Genomic DNA, 22,636 nt, shown 5'->3' with positions numbered 1-22,636 from the left:
TATGTATTATGATATATTTCAAGTCATTAATAAATAGCTATAGATACTTTAAAAAAGTTATGATAATAAAATATATGAAAATTATAATAAAATTAAAAAAAACAAATTTTTGAATATATATATATATATATATATATATATTAGGTTAAAATATATTTTTCATCTTACAATTTTGTAAATATATAATTTTTGCTCCTAATTTTTTTTATCAATAATTGATCTTTCTAATTTTAAAATTAAACAATGCTAATCCACCATAAATATATCACTCAAAATTAAATAAAAAAAATATATGAAATGAACGTAGGTAGGTTGAGGGAGGAGGGAAGAGGGAAATTTTGAAAATTAGATAAAATTTATTAATAAATATATAAATATTATATTTATAATTGTGTTTTTCAATAATTTAGCAGTATACGTCAAAAAATATATTTATATTAAAAATTAAACTTTTTAGAGTTATTATGAATATTCATCATTAGTTTCACGTATCATTTAGAACTTTAAAAAAATTAACAAAAATCGATACTTACATTAATTTTTTTAATGGAAAATTAAACATAAAAATCTACTGATTTAAAATAAATACGTTACTTACAAACAATGACAAAAAAAATGAATAAAAAAATAAAATATGAATGGAACCGATAGGAATAAAATAAAATAAAACATTATATGTCTGTGTTCAAATTTTTAAACCTTAAATGTGGGGAGGGGGAGCCACCAAGTCCATTCGTTTTTGTTATTATCATGGAAGCCACCATGTCTATCCACCTTTGGTGAAACATGAGTAATATTTTTATTTGATAGTTATTTTGTTATACTGACTTTTATATAAGGAATATTATTATTTTAAATTATATATATTGTGTTTATTTATTTTTTTTCTTTTAATTAAAATGTGTGATTTACTAAATTATTTTAATTTTAATATTATTATATTTATATGTGACTAGTTAACCATTCTATGACAATATTTTTCATTTAATTATAAGTGATATAGGTTAATGATGAACTAATTTTACTTAATTACAAAAATTCAAAGGATCAAATTTCGAATAATTTTTTTTGAAAAACTAAAATTGTACGATGAAAATTCAAAATTTTATAAGATTTAAACCCAAAATTTAACAACATTTTTATATAACGTTTGAGGTTGATAATTATTCATTTTTCATTTTGAAATGTGTAATAAACCAATATAAATACTTAGGAAGTGTATTGAATTAAAATTTTATTAAGTTTTTAAAAGAATATTATAGAAAATCTTGTGATAGTTAATCAATATTTTTTAATATAAAAATTATGTGATATTTAATTAAAATAAATAAGAGTTTTTTTAAAATACGATAAAATCTAATGATATTTAATTAATATTTTCTCACTTAAAAAAAGTTCATTAGTATAAAAAAAACATTAAGATTTTAATGAAAAATTTTAAATGATGAATTTTGTGAAATTTTTTAGTTGAACTTGTGTGAGACCCGCTCTTTTTTTTTTTCCTCCTCTTCCCCTATACTCATTTTTTTCATTTCCATTCTCTTATTCACTCATTCTCCCTCAAACTCTTCCTACTCATTTGTTGATTCTTCCTTCTTGGGTGAGCTTAGGTGCTGAGTAGTTGGAGTGCTAGCTGGGGTGTGCGGATTTCTTCATTCTCCTTTCTCATTCGTTCAAGCCATTTTCGTTCTCCTTTCCGAAGCTCGGAGCCGTTGAACCGAGGTAAGGGAAGCTAGCTTTCTTCGCTGTTTTTGGATGTCATGGAGTTCAAGTAACTCAATAGTTGTTGAAGAGGTTGATTCTTGGCTGTGATTGAAGAAAAAAAATTTCGTTTTCGAGTTTCCGGGGTTCGGGTACAAATCTTGGGGATTTCACTTGTTGATGGTTGCATGTTGGAAATGAAGTGTTTTTCTTGATGCTTGATGAAAATGCTGGCTTTTGGATGATTTGCATGTTGGTTTCCTGGTGTTTTTCGCAGGTTTTGATGAAATTTTCGAAGTAGGTAAGGGTTCCAGTTTGAATTTGCGCAGGGCTCAGTTCTTCTCGCCGGGCGTGATTTGAAATGGGAAATCCCTGGGTGAATAGCGCCGGGCGTGGGGAGAACCAAGCCGGGCGCAATAGACTCTCTGGTTGAGAATTGCGCCGGGCGCTCTTTTAATGCGCCAGGCGTGCGTTTGATTTTCAGAATTTGACTTTATAGTCTTCATGAAAGTTGTAGCCTTGGATGTTAGCTTTCTAGTGGCGCTGGAATCACTCAAAAAGGAGTTTTAGAACTCTAGATATGGCTGTTTTAGTGAAGAGGGGTCAAGCTGCTAACTTTGTTATAGCTGTTGCGATTTTTATCATTTTTAACATGGTATATGAAGGAATTAGGACTTGGTGTCTTCATGAGAGTTGTAGGAAATCTTCTTATCTTTCATATGAGATAAGGATGAGTATGGTAGGAGTAGTATAACTCCTAATGCGCTATTTTTCTGTGAAGGTTGCCATTTCACATTTAGTGATTTGGTTAAGTTGAAAGTTGTTTTAAGTGCTTAGGTTGATTGATGTTGTTTGGATGGGTAATTTGACAAGATAGATGAGTTGTAAACAAGGTGGATGAGCTGTATATGCGTAGAATATGTTGTATGTTGTACATGCTGTTAATGATGTAATGCTACGCTGTAATAGATATATATATATATTGTCGTGCTGAGCTGGGCTGTCATGAATGATTTTCAGGTTGAATTAAAATATTGTTGTACTTAGATTGTTGAACTGAGTTATGAGCAGTAAGCTGTGTTGTATACTAACTAGTTGTGCTGGATGCTGATATTGATGTGCTGCGCTGAGCGCGGCCCTTGTCGCGCTGGGCGTGAGACTCCTTGGGAGTCTCTGCCTTGTGGGCGCTGGGCGCAATTGGTATTGCGCCAGGCGCGAGTGAGCCTTGGGCTCTCTGGCTAGGTCCCGCTGAGCGCGGGCATGCTTGCGCTGGGCGCGTTGGCCCCCCTCTGGTGCTCTCTGGTTGTACCGCGCTGAGCGTAACCACGATTGCGCCGGGAGCGGAGATGTGATTTCACTAATGGATGTCAGAGGTTGTTTATGTTGAGTTTAAGTCGAAGTTGTTGATTATAATGTGATGACTTGTGGTTAACGCTGCTTGTTGATATGTTGAGTTGTATCAGTTGTATATTGTTGTAAGTTGATATGTTGAGTTGTATCAGTTGTATATTGTTGTAAGTTGATATATTGTGTGGTATCAGTTGTATATTGTTGTAAGTTGATATGTTGAGCTGTACAGTTGTGTTGTACTGTGTGTTGATTTTGGATGTTGTAGGCCGAAAGGCTGAGGTGTTGTAGGCCGAAAGGCTGAGGTGTTGTAGGTCGAAAGGCTAAGTTGTTGTAGGAGATCTCCGAGTTGATATGCGTGACGACGCATTGTGTGCTTATTGCTGATTATGTTGTAAAATCGATGAGTTGTATACTGATGATGTGAAATGTGTGCTGTTATTGCTGAATGTTGTGGTATTTTAAACTGATTTTGTTAAGTTGATTGATGAGTTGATTTGATGTGTTGATAGGGGTAGCTGTTTACTATTCATATATTTATATATATGTATGTTATTTCTTTTCACTAGCTTACCCTTTGTTGTTTCCATGTGGTTTGGACTGCGATGGTCATACTATGTATGGGAGCAGAGCAGGGTTAGACTTGTGATAGTGGCAAGTCTGCAGTTGGCAAAGAGATGAGTCCTGTTTGGCTGATGTCTTGTTGTTGGGCCACTATCTGGCTACTTTGGTTGTATTTTGTTTGTACACTCTAACTCTAGTCGGATTGGGACATTGTATATATTTATATTCTAGATCCTATATTTATATACTCGTTCTATTCTGTCTAGTATTTTCGGTGTGCTGTGATTGTGAGTGTAGTGACCAGCCGGGTCGTTACAACTTGCATATAATTCATTCACCTAATAAGCTTACAAAACCTTTGAGATTTTAGTATAATTTTTTCCTTCTTTTTTTTTCTCTCTCTCCTCCATCTTCTTTTTCACCTTTGTTGCTTTTCTCTCTCTTTCTCTTCTCTCTTTCTATTCATCTCTTTTATTTATTTCCTCTTCTTCTCTCTATTTTTTTTCAATATTTTTTTTGTATCTCTATCTATCTATATATCAATATATATTTATATTTAACCAAATTTTTTAATTAATAATTTTTTTTTGAATTATTAAATATTATTAATTGTTAATTTTTTAAATTATTAAAATTTAACTTATGTTTATTTTCAATTAAATTTAATTTAGAAATTTTTCAAAATTTTAAACATATATTAAAAAATTATATACAGTAACAAATAAGTATTTAAAATTTAAGAAAATTAAATTAAATTATCCAATTAAAACCATTAAAGTTTCAAGTATATCAACTATTAAATTTCTTCATCTAAATCCAACTTAAAAGATAAAAATTAGTATGTGAAATGTACTTTTCTAAGAGATAAAAATAGAACATGAGTGTGTGAGTATGAGAATGAAAGGTACATTATTTAAGTTGAATATAATTAAATTAATATACAATTGTGTTTGTATATTAGTTCAAATAGCATGATACCTTTTCAGCCTAATTTTTTTAACTCAGTGTGACCTGATTAACTTGTCTAGTTTAGATTAATTAGGCCAATTTTATTTTCCAAATTAAAAATAAAGAATCCAATCTAACTTAAGTGGAGTAATGAGTAAATTCATTAGGCTAGATCAATTTTGACAGATTTAACAATTAATAAATATTATAAATTTAAATATATTGTTCAAATTTAATAATATAAATAAAAATATTAATAAAAAAATTATATGTAGATAAATATTACTTAATTAGAAAGACATAAAATTATAAAATTAGAATCAATTTTTTTTAAGATTAAAAATTATATTTATTTTATTTTTTATTGAAAGGTTATCATTTATGTTTTAAATTAGGATTAAGATATTAAGAAACTATTAATTAAAAAATGTGAAATTAATATTCAATTAAAATTACCTTAATTTTAATACAATAGATGATGATGATAGACGTTTGCCAGATTTGTTTCTGACTTTCGACGATATAGAAGTCATTATCTAATTAATTCAATGGACAAACATAATTTGACAATTTGACAATCACACATTAATTATGAATATTTGATTAATCTGTACATTAAAAGTAACTAATTGTTTTGTTTGGTGATGAGACTGCGGGCTGTCACTGGGCACAGGATTCGAGAACGGCAAATGTAAATCATGTATTTTCAAGTTAACAAAGATCATAACAATGTTTGGTATAGAAAAATAAATGTGTGAAAATGAATGAAGGGATAATAAATAAATAAATAAATATAATCAAAATAAAATTTGTTTGCTTGAAAATAAAAGATAAAAATTAAATTTTTAATCGTTATTTAATTTAAAAATAGATAGAAAAATCATTATATATACATTTTTGTACTTATTAAATATTATATTTGTAATGACTTATTTTAGTCTCTACATTATATGACATATCTATTAATAGGAGAAAATATATAACTCAAGACTATATATATATACAAATGCTAAAATATGTATTATATTGCATGTATATAAAGGAAATCAATTAAATAAATAGATGTAATATAAATACAGTAATCCAGTAATATAAATTATATGTCATAAGTTGTCAATCAAGCAATTATATTGTCTATACAAATCTACCACCACCGGGTGGTCAACAAAAATACCCTCCAACTCATATGCCACTAGGTGTCCTCCACAACATCTCTTTAATCCTATCCTTACCTTTCTTCCATACCACGTAATCATCGTAATCTATATTACATGGACGCATGCAAGAATAAGCTAGAGTAAATAGAAACAACATATGTATACAACATAGAAATATCACATCATCATCTCATCTTTAACAACACAATGACAGAACATCACATTATACAACATAGATCAACACAACTTTGATTAAACACAACAACATAAGTCATCACGGTTCAACATAACATAGAAACAACACAATTAACTCAACACATTATGTACTTAACATGACAATTATATGTGTTGTTACACATTTCAACTAAGAGTCTCCAACAACACAGAATGAGCAGTTTAAGTAGTTTGATCCTACCGAACCAACAACACAGGATGATTTTTTTAGGCTTGTTAGATCAATAACAAATTGGATATAAATTCACAACATAGCAACTTGATTTCTCAGATGTCGCTACTTAAACAAGGAAGTATAATACTGATGTCAGGATAACAAATTGTTGGGTACGGGCCTACCTTGATAGTTGCTAGCTTAACCAAGCTTCCTATGGATTAGCCCACCAACTACCCTCCAAATACTACAACTTTTCGATACTCAATTAGGAACTAATTTCTTGACTTTTTTATTTTACTCGGTCGATCACTTATAATCAATATAACTTAATCTGACCCCTATACTATAGTCACTTCATACGTATGTGCCTCAACCTCACTCACACATGGTACCAACAAAGTCCTTGAGGAGAAACAATGCAGTATCCACTTTAAGGGTCAACCTCCCAAGAAGAGTTTTCAACAAATTGAACTCTTGAAGCACCACAACATAATATCCACACAATAGGATATGCAACTTTCAAAAATATTTCTTCTAGTTCTAAGTGGTCAACATAACTCAATAACATGGTAACAAAATCAACACACAACTTTAAATTTCACAACTCAATCATCATAACTCATTTTCAACTCTAACTAACATCTTAACAACACATGATATATTCAACATAATTACACAAACTACATACAACTCTGTCAAAACAAAACTCACAACTCATCTATTTCTAAACTATCAACACACAACATAATTATCACATATTACTTCATCATTACAATTTATTCATTGCATATTCATGTAACAACTTAAAACAACAAGCATCCAACATTTCACAAATTATACATCATATCTTTTTCAACAACTCATGTCTGACGCCATTCAGATAGGGAGCTCTCTGTCTCGCCCACGCTTAACATTACATAACCTGCACTCGACGTAGCTAAGGCAGAGGTCTCCAAGACCACACACCTGATGTGGCAAGACACCACACTCGATCCCATCTTAGGCATAGAGTCTTTGCCTAAGTCTCACAACTTAAAGCATTCTACTTCATCATTACAATTTATTAATTGCATATTCATGCAACAACTTAAAATAATGAACATCCAACATTTCACAAATTATACATCATATCTTTTTCAACAACTCACATTTGATGCTACTCGTTTTGCGCTTGACGCCATCCAGGTAGGGAGTTCTTTGTCTCGCCCACGTTTGACGCTGCACAACCTACACTTAACATAGCTAAGGCAGAGGTCTCTAAGACCTCACACATGACGTGGTAAGACACCACACTTGACTCACCCTCAAGCATAGAGTCTTTGCCAAAGTCTCACCCAACGTCACTACCTTGATGCCCAACAAAATCCATATAGAGAGCTTTAGCTTGGCCATGTTGGGTGCCATTCAACTTTGGGCCCAACATCACCAAGTCAAAAAGCTTTCATGGCATCCACGCCTAGCACTATTCAACCACGTCCTACATCGTTCCAACCCGAGACCAGTCTCTTTTCTCATGTCCGACGCCACCAATCCTACACCTAGCTTGATTGAGACAAAAAGTCTAAAACTAGGACAACGCTCGACATCTTGAAAGTGCGACTGATGAAGTATCAGAATTCTACACATGTAGAACCTGATTTTAAGCAAAAAAAGACAATGCAACAAGAATCCAGCACATGCAACATCAAACTTCCACCATATACATCATAATCAACATATATGTACACTTAAATTCAACATGAAACCACAAAACATCTTCATTCACCACATTCTTCACCAATAACCCAAACCCCAACTTTCAACACACAACACTCTTATTTAATCCACATTCAACCACAAATTTAAATGAATTCATACAACATACAACCAACACAACCCTTTAATAGTTCAACAACTCCACAAAAGTAAGAATCTAGCTTCACTGACCTAAGGTAGCTCCATTCCAAGGTAAAAGAAGAAGAGAATGAGACTTTGCACGAGATCAGTGACTTGATTTAAGGTTTCCACCACTTGAATCACAACACAACTAGAAAAGAGTTGGAAGAAAAAGAGAAAAAGATTGAGAGAAAAAGAGCTCATAGGCCAAAGACCTTCTCTTTAAAATTCTCTTTCTAAAAAGCTGAGGGAAATGAGTTTATGAGATTTTATTCAAATAGAAATCTTATATACTTTTTCCTTTGGAGTAAAACTGGATTTCTATCCAAAGAACTCTCTTTTAGCACCACTGAAACTCTAAAGACCCTCGAGTCTCTCAACACAAACAACTCAACCTAACAACATAAAACAACTAGAGGTAATATAATATAATACTATCACAACTTACAATGTTACATTTGTCTTTAAATACTTTATTGTTTGTTTTTATCTATGATTTTTTTTTCTAATTCTCTCTTGCATTAACTTTTTTTTTCTATAACATTTTTAATTAATTAATTTCTTAAAAATATTGAAATGTAATAGGGTAAACTTTATATATATATATATATTTATTTATTTATCTTATCATGATTAAAGAAGACGAGTAGACATAATTTTAGAACATTAATATTCTCTTGCTAAACACTAACATACAAAAGGAACCTTGATTTTTATGTATTTTTTTTAAATAAAAAAAGTTTTATAATAGTGACTAGTATATTATTAAATGAAAATTCTTATCTTATTAAAATTAGTTTAATGATGTATTTATATGATAATAATGATATCAAATAGTAATGATAATAGTAATATTGTCGGTGACTATGTCAATAAATTTTGAATATCTTTTGTTTTATTGTAACAAATATTTTATTTTTAATAAAAATTACACTTCTATTTTTATTTTTTTTAACTAAATATATGGTCAATAACATAAAAAATAAATTAACTTAACTTTGATAACAAAAAGGAAAATCACTTAAAGTTTATCCATAATATAAGTTTAAAGGCTGTGTTATATATTTCATGTTACAGACAATGCGAAATGTTTATTCTAAAGTAACTAATAATTATACTTTTTTTTATTAATTATGTTAAAATTATTAATATTCTTCCAAGGCTCCACCTTATCTTTGTAACTTATATCTATCTATAAATATAAAAAAAAAAAAAAACATTGGTATTTCTTTATCTTATTCTTAGTTAAATTATTTTCAATATATATTTATATTAAATATAAATTTTATGTATTTTTAGTTATTATTAATTTAATCTTATCATTTATAACAAGATTCCTTCATCCTTTTGTGTCTTTTATTTTAATGACAAAATTACATGGTGGTCATCCCACAATGCTTTTTTTACTTCATGAAATAAAGTGCGGTTCCCACAATCTTTTGTTTTCATCTTCATGAAATACAAGAAAGGACTAATTCTTTGGTTATAATGAAAATAGAAAGAAAATAATTGAAAGAAAGTGTTTTCTCCTCTTTGATTAACATGAAAATTAGAAAGGAAAGAATGTTTTTGATAAATCTTATCCCAAAAATTGTAAAGAAACACAAAAGTGCGTCTAGGAAAATTAGTTATACGTTGGATAAAAGTTTATAACTATATGTTAGAATAGTGAATTAAGCCTAACTCAACCCTACAAAACTGGTTTATAAGGTGAGGGTTGCTTTCCACTTATATACTATTTAATTGTCTAATCTCTAATTGATGTGGGACTTGAATTTTTTCCAATATACCCCCTCACGTCCAGCACTATTGGGCTTGGTACGTGGATAAATGGTGAATGACCCTTTTTAATGATCTAGGATAGGCGGGACTTGGGTTTTTTCCAATACACCCCCTCATGCCTATAAGGCATGCATCAATGGTGGGTGACCCATTTTTAAAGTGGATTTAAATGGCTCTGATACCATGTTAGAATAGTGGATTAAGCCTAACTCAACCCTACAAAACCGGCTTATAAGGTGAGGGTTGCTTTCCACTTATATACTATTTAATTGCCTAATCTCTAGTCGATGTGAGACTTGGGTTTTTCCCAATACTATAAGTTAAGAGTTGAAAAGTTGGAGGCTTATAAAGTGACCAATTAAATTGAAACTGTTTAATAAAATTAGTTTATAAGTCAGTTAATCAATGAGTTTATTTGTATAAACTTTTCTTTAAATTGAAGGTTTATAAAGTCATCGATTAAATTAAAAGTATTTGATAAAATTAGTTGATAAACTAGCTAATTAATGAGTATGCTTTTAAAGACTTTTCTTTAAGCACTTTAAGAGAAAAAAAATAAGAAGAAAAATTAAAATAAATTTATCCTTAAGGTAAAATTAACTTGTACATAAGTTATAATGAAGATTTTTAAGAAGATAATAAGAGAGACCTTTGACAAAATAATTTATGAATAAATTAATTTTAACTTATGCAAAAATTTATTTGATTTTTCCTTTATATTTTACTCTTTTAAAAGTGTTTATGAAGGAATTTATTTAAACATGCCTAATATAAAATGACATATTTATTTGTTTAACAATGAGAATGAAAGAATGATATGTAAGCAAAATAATTTCTAAAGTAAAAATAAAAAAATAATTCCTAGTAATTAACAAGGATAAAAAAAGAAAAAGGAAAAAAAGTTAAAAGCTTATAAACTATAAACTATAAACTACTTCGATTAGCATAGGAAAATAAGTTATAAGTGCATAAAATGAGCTTGCTTATTAAATAACTTTATTTTGGTCAAACAAATTTATAAGTTAGTTAAAAGAGATTATAAGCTTTTCAAATATCTAGTCAAACATACTCACAATGTAATTTTTTTTTTAATTATATTATTAGTACAAAGTATTCATCAATTTTGTTGGTCACTATTGCAAAAAAGCCCATCTAACTACCTTTAATAAAATCTCTCATTTTAACTATAATCTTTTTTCATTAGATAAATCAATATATTAACGTTGAAACTTGAAAAAGTGTATTTTAAATGAAAAGATAAAAATATCCTAGATTGATTTAAATTATTAATCCTTTTATTTTAAGTGGTATTTTTTTATAGTTTATGTTGTATTTTGACCATTTTCTTTTGCATTATCAAGAGTATATTTTGTAATATTTTTTTATCGCATTTCATTTTTGTTTTAAGGGTATTTATATCACTTAATAATTATTGTTTTTTCTTTCATCTCCTATTCAATCAAACATGACTAGACGAGGAAAGAAAAATATAATTTTTCTTTCTTTTAACTTTCTTTATTTTAACTTTCTTTAGAGTAAATAATGTAAGACCCGCACCCGCGAGCCTTTCTCTCTCTCTCTCACACATTTTTTCCTTTCTTCCATTACTCTATTCTCATTCCCTTTCTTGGCTGAAACATGGGTGTTGGTGTTTGATTTGGAAGGTGGAGCTGTTGAGAATCAAGAAAAGCAGTAAGCAATTTCTTTCTTTTTCTTGGAGCTGTTGAGAATCAAGAAAAGCAGTAAGCAATTTCATTCTTCTTCATCTTCTTCTTCTTTAAGCTAGAAATTTATCATTGATTGTTGCTTGTAGCATGAAAGTGGTGTTGTTTGATGGGTTGGCATGAATGGGGATTAACTTGTGTAGCATTTGATTTGAAAGTGAGGTGTTGAGTGGAAGGGAGAAAATGTGATGGTTTGGGTCGGATTCTTGTTGCATGTGGGGTTTGTGATGTTTTTTGAGTTGCATGTTGATGGTATGACTGTTTTCTTGCAATTGCATGCGTTGGGTCTCCTTGGATTATAAGTTTTTGATGGATTTTAGGTGAAAAACATGTGAGAAGCCATGGAAGAGTAGAAAAATTTGTATTTTATGTTGGAGTGCTAAATCGGGGCTGCAGTTGTGTGAGAAAACAAGGTGGTCGAGACTTGGAGCTGCAGCTCCAAGTTGGGCGCTGCAACCCCAGGAGAAAACGAAGCTAATAGAGAGTTGGAACTAGAGGGCTGCATCGCCAAGGGAAGATAACCAAATTTGGTCTTAGGGTTTTCATGAAAGTTGTAGCCTTGGATGTTATATTTCCAATGGCAACAGAATCACCCAAAAATGAGGTCTAGAACTCTAGATATGGTTGTTTTAGTGAATAGTGGTCAAGCTATCAACATTGGTTATAGCTGTTGCAGTTTTTATAATTTTTAACAAAGTAGATGATGGAATTAGGACTTGATTTCTTCATAAGAGTTCTAGAAAATCTTCTTATCTTTCATATGAGATATGGATGATCATGATAGGAGTAGTATAACTCCTAATACGCTATTTTATGTGAAGGTTATCATTTCACAATGAGTGATTTGGTTAAGTTGATAGTTGCTTTGGGTGTTTAAATTTATTTATGTTGTTATATTGAGTAATTTGGCATGATTTATGAGTTTTAATTATGCAATAGGAGATGTATTATGTGAAGAAAATGTTGTGTATTGATATATATGATAAAATGTTGAAAAATGATGAATGTTGTAGTATGATGAGAAAACATAGTTGTGAGTTGAGAGTTGCATGTTGAACCCTAGTTATGTAGTTGCATAGAGATGTTATATGAGTTGAATGAATTTTTGTGTTGATAAACTGTGTTGTTAAAGTTGCGAGTTGATTGTGTTGTTCAAGTTGAAAGTTGATTGAGATTATGAGTTGAAAATTGTGTTCATTGTGTTGTTATGATGAGTTGTTGATCACTAGGACTAGAGGAGATGTTTTCGAATTTTCTCATCTCATTGTGTGGATTGAGATAATTGTGGTGTTTTGAGAGCCCAATTTATTGAAAAACCCTCCTTGGGAAGTTGTCCCTTAGAGTAGATGATGTGTTGTTCTCCTCTAGGACTTAGTTGATCCCTTGTGTGGGCAAGGTCATGGCACACGTGTATGAAGCGACCACGGTATAGGGGCTAGGTCAAGTTATACCGGTTACAAGTGGCCAATTCGAGTAAAGTACAAAGTCGGGAACTTAGTTCCTAACCGAGTATCAAAGGGTTGTAGTATTTGGAGGATAGTGAGTAAGCTAATCTCATATGTGGTTTAATTGAGCTAGCTAATGTCATGGTAGGCCTAAACCCAACTGTCTTATCTTGACATAGTATTATACTTCCTTGTTTAAGTGACAAAGTTTGAGAAATCATTATCGTGTTGTGAATTTTTATCCAAATTTGATGTTTACCTAGTAAGCCCAAAAAGGTTATGTGTTGTCCGTTCGGTAGGACCTAGCCACTTAGACTGCTCACCTTGTGTTGTAGGAGATCTCTGAGTTAAAATGTGTGACGATGCATATGTGTTGATGAGTTGTATGTGTTGATATGTTGTGAAGTTGTTATAAAGTTGTGTGTTGTTTATGTGTTGTGTGTTGCATGATGAATAAGTTGTTATTTGATAGTGATGTTGTGTTGTAGGTTGTTTTTACATTCATATGTTGTTTAAGTATTATGTGTTGTATGTTGAACAAGTTGATGAAGATGATGATAGTGATGCTAAGTTGTCTGTGTTGTATATTTCATATATATGGGTTATTTATTTTCACTAGCTTACCCTTGCATGTTTCCATGTGGTATGGACTGTAATGATCATACGATGTATGAGAGCAGAACAAAGATAGGTTAGGAGTTAGCTGCTTGAGGCCACTTAGTGGTAGGAGCTGGAGAGTTATATTTTGTTGACTATCCCTAATGGTATAGTTTGTTTATTTTGTAGACCATTGTTTATATTGTGGCATGTTAGGCCACCTTTTGTGCAAAGTGACGTATATATATATATATTATATATTCATGTTATATCATTTTAGTATACATTTCTAGTTGTTCGGTTGTATTATTTTGTAGTGTTACAACCATGACCGGTCATTACAAATAACTAAAAAATTGTCTCACTTTTTATTTTTATTTTTCATTTTCCTTCCTTCTACTTTTGTGCTTCAACTAATCAATGTAAAGTTGTTGGTGACTAAAATACTCCATTTTTTTATTCTTACTAAAGCACTTCATTTACGAGTGTTAACACTATATTTATCTTAAGTATACTTTTTTAATGATTAAAATTAATTAATATTATAAAATTATATAAAAGGTATTAAATAAAGCATGAAATTCACTTAATTTTATGATTTTAATATTAATAAAAAAAATACATTTAAAAGAGTATATTACATAAAAAAAATTTACATCATACTACATAGTGTTTTACTCCTTAAATACTCTGTGATTGGGGGGGACATTTTTAGAGTAGTATTTCTTGTAATTTTCCTTAGAATAAAAAAAGGATGATATTTTAGAGTACGTTTGGCTTGTGTGAATAACATCACCAAAATCATTACAAAGAGTCACGATGTCCTCAACGTGGAAAAAATAATTGTTTTCTTTTAAGCATCGCAAAACCAATCATTTCTCATTGCCCCTTTATTTGTTTTCACAAGCAACATTTTAGGATGTGTTATTTTATTTCCCATTACACAAGTAGAAAAAATGAGCATAGCATTCAGCTTTCAGGGTCATGTTTAATAATGTGACGCCAGAAAGTTAAGTGAAACGCAAGATTACAACTCGGCGTTAAAACGCTGACGCGGAAAGCAAATCTCTATCGGCATGTGGGTCTCTCATAGATTTGGCTCTTCTTACAGAATAATACAACCAAGGTCTTCATCTTGAACCATTCACGACCGTGAATTCGTGCTTCAAATTTTACCAACCACGATATCCACCATCATCCATCATCACCCACCCATTAACTAATCAAATTAATACTCACCACCCTTGTAAGAAAGCTGCGAACTTTCGGTTTTCCCAGCTGAAATTCACTCCTTTCGCTAACTGGGTCGTCTCCGAGCGATGCGTGGAGCTGAGGGCGGTGGTGGTTTCGCCGTCAGAGGCGGTAACATCTACTGGGGGAGGAAAGAGGAAGCTGATTTCAGAGGAATCGTTGTAATCTTCGCTTGGGTTTCTGTTCCTCAGACGCTGTTACGAGAATTCGTTGATCTGTGTTCCTCTTTGGGGTGGAATTCCCTTGTTTGTTTTGCTCATTATCTCTCGGCGTAAGTTTTTTTTTTCTTTTTCGGAAATTTCTTTTCTTTTGGGGCTTTCTACGTCGTCGTTTCACTTTCATTTATCTCGATTTTGATGTAGTTGTTTGTGTTGACCGGTTATCAGATGGAATTAGTGGGTCAACAATTTAATTAAATTGGAGGGATAGGCGTTAGATGAGGATGAATAGTTGTAAAAATTATAGCTTTTTTGCACAATTTGAACTGAAAAGGCTAGGCTGTTTCATAGTATTTCCTGGTCATGGAATATCAGAGTTTCATCAACGGCTGAGGGAATGATCGAAAAAACAGAAAGAAAGGGAAGGAGATTGAGAATAAAAAATAGACTGAATGCAATAATGTTTCTAAGTGTCATTACAGAAAAACAAAACTGTACAAATATATGATGGAATGAGAAATAAAACTGAATCTGCCTGGGCTACCTGCTAAACTGGTTATACTAACTAATAAAAGAATACAAAACTGAAATACAATTAGTAAATGGAATGTTGTAATATGGAAAGTATATTCTTTGTGTCACTTTATTCTGGATGATTTTTAGGTTTGTGTTTCAAAATGTTGTGCTTCTGGGAAAGAATGGTTGCCTTCTTTCTTTTTGGGGTTTACTTTTATTTTTTATTTTATTTTTCTTTTTTCTGTGAGCAAACAGATACGCATGCTCCACCAACATGAGAGAGGAGAGCTTTTGTGTGTTACATGTCACGTTTGCCTAACCATGTGGAATTATAATAGAAACAGAAGTTTGGTTTGGAAGATGCTTTACACGTGAAAGTAGCGGAATGCTGTTTAGTGTCATGTTTAATTGTATGTTGAACCCTTGCCTTAGAATTAGGTTTGCACCATCTATTAGTTATCTGTCTCCAATTTTTGAATAAGAAAGAGAGATAGATGATCATGAATCCTGGTATTTATGAAGTTCATATGTAGTTCTTATAAACTATATAATGGGTTGTCTTGTCAACGTGACTTAGAGGGGACCATGTGTTAAGAATAGTATAAAAAAGTTATTCTCAATACCGGTGGGAGGCAATGTATGTCTCTTACATTGACTTATGAAATTAAGAATATGGGTGGGTTGGAGAGGTTTAATTATGGTTTACTTAATTCACACCATAATTTAGTGAATCTTGTGAGATAGCTGTGGATTTATCTGCAACTCTTTAGGAAGGATTGAGCTCCCTTTTTGATGCCTAAGGAAATAGTGGAGACTTGTTGGGAATAAAATTTTCTCTACATCTTGCATGTGATGGGAAGCTTTTAATTCTGGTTGAAGTGCTCTGCGATAAAATTCATATAGTTTTTTCTAAAAGAATTGAAAAAGGAAGTTTTACTTCCTGTTAGATTAAAGAGATTTCAATATCAAATGACAATATATTAGGTGCACTTATATGTGGCATGGTGTTGTATTATCCTAAATCCCTTTCTGCAAAAACTTAAGAGATATGCTCAAGTTGTAACTTGTAACCAACTAAATACCTGTTGAGGTATACTATCTTGTATTTACATTTTGTTGATTACAGATCACCACCTTATTTAATTTCTATTCATCTGGTCTTTTGGTTGGTACATAGTACTGACAGAATTTTTGTATCAAATATTTCCTCTCATTTGATGCAGTTTCCATGATGAAAGTGCCACGCCATTGGCATTCTGTGTTCTTGATGAACTTATTGAGGTTAGTTTTAGAAATTGGATAGAATGCTAAGATTGATGTTGATGCTCTTAAAAGTAAATTTACAAAATCTCTTAATGATGCTATGCCACAAAATTGAGTATTTAGTCTTAGCTTTGTGTCATAGGTTTTAAGTGAAAAAATTCCTTTGGATTATGCAGGAGCTGAGAACTAGGTCATGTCCTGTTGTATTTACCGCTTTTTCTGCTGGCTCAAAAGCCTGTCTGTACAAGGTATTTCAGGTAATTTTAGGCATCCAATCTTAAGTTTGATATGGAGAATATTAGAATTTGAAGTTGTGTCCTTTTTAGTAGAAATTCCCACTGTAATACCTTTCCATATAAATGCAGCTTATTGATGGAAGATATGAAAGTCCTCTCAACTTGGTAATGTATTTTTGCCTTCTATACTTTTAAAAGAAATTAAGAATTCCGTCTTTATTCAATCCTCCCTCTCTTCATCGATTGGTGATGTGTTGTGCTTTGTGAACACGGTGAAGTTTATTAATTATTGATTTATTTTTTGTAGCCTAACTATCAATTACTCAGGAACTGTGTTTCTGGCCACATATATGATTCTGGTCCGCTAGATATTACAAGTGATTTTGGCTTTCGCTTCGCAGTACCCCCTTCCATTGCAAAAGTGCCTGGACCATCAAAACTTGTTTCTTTGGTAGCAAAATCTTTTACTTCTGGTTTGGATGCTTTATACCTAACTAGATTTGAATCCCAAGCTGCTGAGCATTGGCAGGCTTTATATTCTTCTGTTGTAAGTTCTATCTTGACCACTGGAATCTTTATTGCTTTTTAGTCTTATAATTTTAAACTCTGATCTCATTTTTCTCTTTAGAATTTTGGAGCTCCATTTCTCATTTTATGCTCTGAGAAAGATGAATTTGTGCGATACCAAAGTATCTATGAATTTGCCCAACGACTACGCAATCTCAATGGTGATGTCAACCTTGTAAATTTCAGTAGCTCCTCTCACCTTGGTTAGTTTGAGACTAATTTTCAACTACATTATGACAAACTTGAACCATTATAGCATGATTATTGTTATTATTGTTATTTGTTTCAGGTCATTATAAACACCATCCAATTCAATATAGAGCTGCTGTGAACCATCTATTAGAGAAGGCCACTACAATATATTCACAGAAAGTGATGCTTGAAAGAGAAAGAACTGGTATTGATGGTACACATGATGAAATATCTGAGTTAATCTGTGACCTGCAGAAGGTGGCAATCAATTCAAATAAGAGCCTTAGAAGAGTTGCAGTAGGACCAACTGACCACTTCTTTTTACCTAGTTCAGCAGGACATTACAGTGATAGAGAATCTGTGACTCCGCAAGACGAACAGAAAGAAAAACCTGTTAGTCTGCCTAGCCTCCCAAGCATCAGTGCTCATAGTGTACTTGGCCAATTTCTTTTCGATGTGTGTGTTCCGAAGAATGTTGAGGGTTGGGATGTGAAATTTTCTGGGAATCTAAATGGGAGGTCGTGTGCTTCGGCTCCTAGGCATTCACCTTTCAGAGGTACTAAACGCATTGGTCGGTCCAAATTATAAAGTTGTTCCCATATCTGACTCGAGGAGATACCTTATGGTAAACATCAGCAATTTTCCTAGACATCACAGGAAGATAGTTTAGATTTTGGTGCAATAGGTGGCAGTGGAAGTGTAAAATGGTTGCAATGGCTCAACTATTAATTCCTTGGCACTTATGAGAAAATGATGGGGTGATATGGATACAGGTTACCTGAGTTCCATCCTTTCTGAATGCCCTCAGAAGTAAACAAACACATGACTGTTGTCATAGGAGAGCTTCTGATAGTCCAAACTGGTTGTTACTTGGCTATGGTAATTGCATTTGCATGAAATGGTATAAAACTGTACTGACTTATTTGTTATTAGAGCAAGAAAATAGCTGTGCATATTATATATTTTTGAGGGAATAAAACTTTTCATGTTTAAGGCTGGAAGAGACTTGTAAATAAGACATGTCTAGCAATGTACAGAAGAGGAAAAAGAGGGATATAATCCCTCTTCTGTTGTTTTACTAGGTTTTTTTGTTAGCAGGATTTCTGCATCTTTTTCATAATGTTGTTTGGCAGGAGTTAAGTTTCTCGATGGAGAAATGATGATTGCATGCAAGCACAACTTCCACAAAACTGAGGTTTATATTGTTAAGACGAGTACCTAAGATAATTATAGCTAACTGAAATCATGAATTTTTTTATGTGAATATGAGTAACGTTACATTCCATTAACTCAAAGTTGACTTGACTAGAATCTAATAGAATCATTATGAGCAGTGAAGTTTTTTTCTTAAGCTTTTAATGCAGTTAAATTCTCAATTGAATTCAAAATCCGTAATACTTCCTTTGGATAAAGAGTGAAATTGAGAAGTAAAAAATAAGAATAAGGAAAAGAAAATAGGGGATATTGATTGAAGTGATTTTTAGGTAAAATTTTGTATTGTTTAGATCGATAGAAATTAAAAGGAATGATAATATGATATAGGGTGATTTGATTTTATTTGTTTGCTAATATAATAAAAGTGAAGGAAAAATATGAAAAATGATTTTATCTGTATAATTAAATTTAATTTTAATTTAAATGGAGTCTAAAATTTAAAACAATTTTAATCTAATAATAATTAAATGATTTTATCTGTATATGTTATAATTTATTTTATTTAATTTAAATTAATTTTAAACACAATATTTCAGTCGAGCTGATACGTATAAGTTTTATGTTATAACATGTACCACTTGCAGGTCCAGGGAATTATAGGCTACCAAAGAATGAAAGAGATCAAAGTCTTTCATGCATAACACCATATCTCAATCGAAATATTTTTTATTTATTAATAAAATTTATAATACCATCAGGGGAGGAGCTATAGGGCCTAGGGGAGGGAGGGGGGAACTGGGGTTACCACGGTCCCTTGTAGGTTCCTTTAAAGATTTGTATATAAAAATATTTTGTGATTTTCCTAAAAAAAAAAAATTGATATTGACTCCTGTTAAGATGATGTCTTGCTTCCACTACATATGATAATAAATTTGAATTTAAGACATTATATATGTTAATATTTGTAATTAAATATCGATCATAGTACGTGGTTGAAATACTTGAATGGAACTGATTCTTAAATGCATGTAAGAACCAAGCAATGTATACTTATAATGATGAATTAATGATCATATATATGTCATCTCTCAGTGTGAATGCATGCGTAAGAGTGTAACGTTGCTTATACGTGATGTCCTCTAATCTTAAATGATTAGTTTGCCGCCGTACCCCGCTTTAATACAACGTTGAAAGGAATTATTGGAAGTTCTGAAAGCAAGCTTCTCTATCTTTGCTACTCAAAATAAACAAAGAAGATAATAACAACTGATTTAAGTTTAGATTTTCTTGTTTTCACCCCTTTGCTCGGAACTCTTTTGTGAAGACGACAACAGAGTCTTCTATTTAACTATTTTGCCCTTCAAAGCTCTTAAAGGTTTTGACTTTCAATCGGAGAGTGTTTTACTTTTTCTCCTTAAATTAAAGAAGAGTGCTAATAATACAATTTTTAACAAAAAATTAATTAAAAATTATAAAATTAAGAAAAAGATATTAGATAGGATGTGAGATCAACCAAATTTTATTCTTCAATCAATTAAAGTGTATGTGTATAAAAGAGTGTGTCAAATACTGTGCTACTAGTATTTCTTTAAATCAAACTACTGAATTTTTTCCTGTGTGGCTGGGAACACCATTCTTGCTAGACATTTGCAACTTTTGCTTCTCAATTTGTGACTTCCAGTTCCAGAGCAAGCTGCTCCAAATTTGATTGGCACTGTATAATATTTAATGAGGGAGATAATGGACTTAAAAGAGCCTCACCTTTCAGTTTAAGTTGGTCGTTCTTTTACTAATTGATAGGTTATATTCTTATATTTGAACCCATTTATGCTATTTTCTGTTCCTTGATAGTTAAAATGGTACATTTACATGCATGATATGTTATACTATAACCAGTTTTGGTAAAATCTGGTTTCCTCATGAAATCTTGATTAAGTCACCCTTAGCCATGGTTTCCTCACAACCCTTAGCTCCAAAAAACAGATATCACAAATATCAGCACATGTACACAACCAGAATCAATAATCAACGAAATTTGTATCAACACAGACATACACGTAGGCACAAATACACTAACCTCGCCTCTTAAGCTATGATTCACACTTCCTCAAAATGAATTTGTTGTTATTTATTACAAATGGCAAAGGCGCAACATTGGAGAATGAGAACTGATGATTTTGTTGTTGGGGTTTTTGTTGAACAATCCTAAATTACTACTATTGTTTTTATTTTTCAAAACTAGAATGAGAGAAATATAGTGCAATATATTCTCTGATATTCTTTTACTGACATTTTTTTATTGGGTGAAATTCATATCATCATCTCACTAAATATGAGTTTCTTTCCTTGTTTTGCGAGTACATTTCTCAAACTAGTAAAATCTACATGAATTTTAAAAAATAAAAAAGTATATTAAAAAGAGAACTCGTTACTAGGAATCCCCAACCACAATTATCCTCTATAAAATATGGAGAGAAAAAATTGTATGAGATAGAAAGTTAGTATATAAAATTAACATAAAAGCATAAATTTTTAAATATAGGATACAACTAATATTTCTAACATAAAAGGGAAATAAAAGTTGCCCCCATGCAGGATCGAACTACAGACCTTCAGTTTACAAGACTGACGCTCTACCACTGAGCTATAGGGGCTCCGTTGAGGGTGAAAGTCAGAAAACAAATTTATATTTTGTAGAAAACACTAACGAGCAACCGCTAAAAATAATTTTGCTCAAAAAATCTTTTAAAGTAGACCAACATTTTAACGTGTGAAATACAAAAATTAAATATTTATTATATAATTAAAATTTATGATGAAGTATATATAGAAAAAAAACATTATATTTTGATATATAAATTATATTTAAAATTTATATAAATATATTTTTTTAAACATATAAATTATATTTTAAATTATGATAAATAATTTATATTGTGACATAATATTATTTTTAATTATTAATAATTTATTTTAAATATTAAAATTTTAAATTTATAAATAAATATGATAAATAAAAATAAAAATTAATAAGAAATTAAAAGAATTCTTTAAAATCTTTTTAGCGAAGAAAGCGTCTAAAAAAACTCTCATTAAAAAGAATTCTTAAAATAGTCCTTATTTGATATATATGGATGAATTCTTCTAAACAAACACTTTATTTTTTTTTAACAAAAAATACTCTCATTTAACACAATTATTCTAATTTTGTGTATATAGGAAGAATAAACTAAAAATATTATGAAAATAGTATATATATATTTTTTAAAATAACATCGTAAAATAATTAAATTATTTATCATTTATCATTTCAAATTACAGTAACATTTAAACTTAAGTGTAATATTAAATATAAAAAATATGTTTAATCATTTTAACATCTGATGTTAATAAGGACAGTTATTTAAAATTTTATATTATTTACAATAATTAAATTTATACATATTATACTATACTATTATTTTCTTTAAAGTGTATAATTTTTCTAAAACTTAAAAATCTTTCATCTTAAAATTTAATTTAATTTTATGTTATGTTAAAGTTGATATACTTGCGACATATAACATCATTAAAAATCTTTAATGGACACATAATATTTTAACAAAAATATTATTCTTTTAATTATTTATAACTGATATAACCAACGTTGCATGATTTTGTTAAGAAAAAAAAACACAAACATTTTTTTTAGTACCAAGTTTTTTTTTATTCATAAAAAACTCGTACATTAAAAACTTAATTATTTGTACATTTTTTCTCAAATTATG

The 22,636-nt window shown here is 30.7% G+C and overlaps 1 protein-coding gene and 1 non-coding gene across 3 annotated transcripts; one reads left to right on the top strand and one right to left on the bottom strand.

The window, feature by feature from the left end:
• Nucleotides 1-14,457: 14,457 nt before the first annotated feature.
• Nucleotides 14,458-18,795, top strand: LOC109800516 (peptide methionine sulfoxide reductase (Protein of unknown function DUF829, transmembrane 53)). 2 transcript variants are annotated; one of them, XM_020361305.3, is made up of 7 exons: nucleotides 14,458-15,053; nucleotides 16,680-16,737; nucleotides 16,896-16,967; nucleotides 17,085-17,120; nucleotides 17,263-17,502; nucleotides 17,584-17,725; nucleotides 17,812-18,795. In XM_020361305.3, exons 1-7 carry the CDS (start codon nucleotides 14,851-14,853, stop codon nucleotides 18,300-18,302), a joined length of 1,242 nt encoding a protein of 413 aa, XP_020216894.1. In that variant the 5' UTR covers nucleotides 14,458-14,850; the 3' UTR covers nucleotides 18,303-18,795. The 2 variants fall into 2 exon arrangements, with proteins under 2 accessions (XP_020216894.1, XP_020216887.1); XM_020361298.3 differs by having other exon boundaries at nucleotides 14,460-15,053; nucleotides 16,896-16,976.
• A 2,656-nt stretch (nucleotides 18,796-21,451) lies between these two features.
• On the bottom strand, nucleotides 21,452-21,523 carry TRNAT-UGU (transfer RNA threonine (anticodon UGU)). Its single transcript has one exon. It is a non-coding gene; the product is annotated as a tRNA-Thr (tRNA).
• Nucleotides 21,524-22,636: the final 1,113 nt, after the last annotated feature.

The sequence above is a fragment of the Cajanus cajan genome, chromosome 3, assembly GCF_000230855.2.
Source record: "Cajanus cajan strain Asha chromosome 3, NIPB_CcT2T_4, whole genome shotgun sequence".
Lineage (NCBI taxonomy): Eukaryota > Viridiplantae > Streptophyta > Magnoliopsida > Fabales > Fabaceae > Cajanus > Cajanus cajan.
The sequence above is the reverse complement of the archived record's forward strand: the minus strand, read 5'-3'. Positions and strand labels throughout refer to the sequence as shown.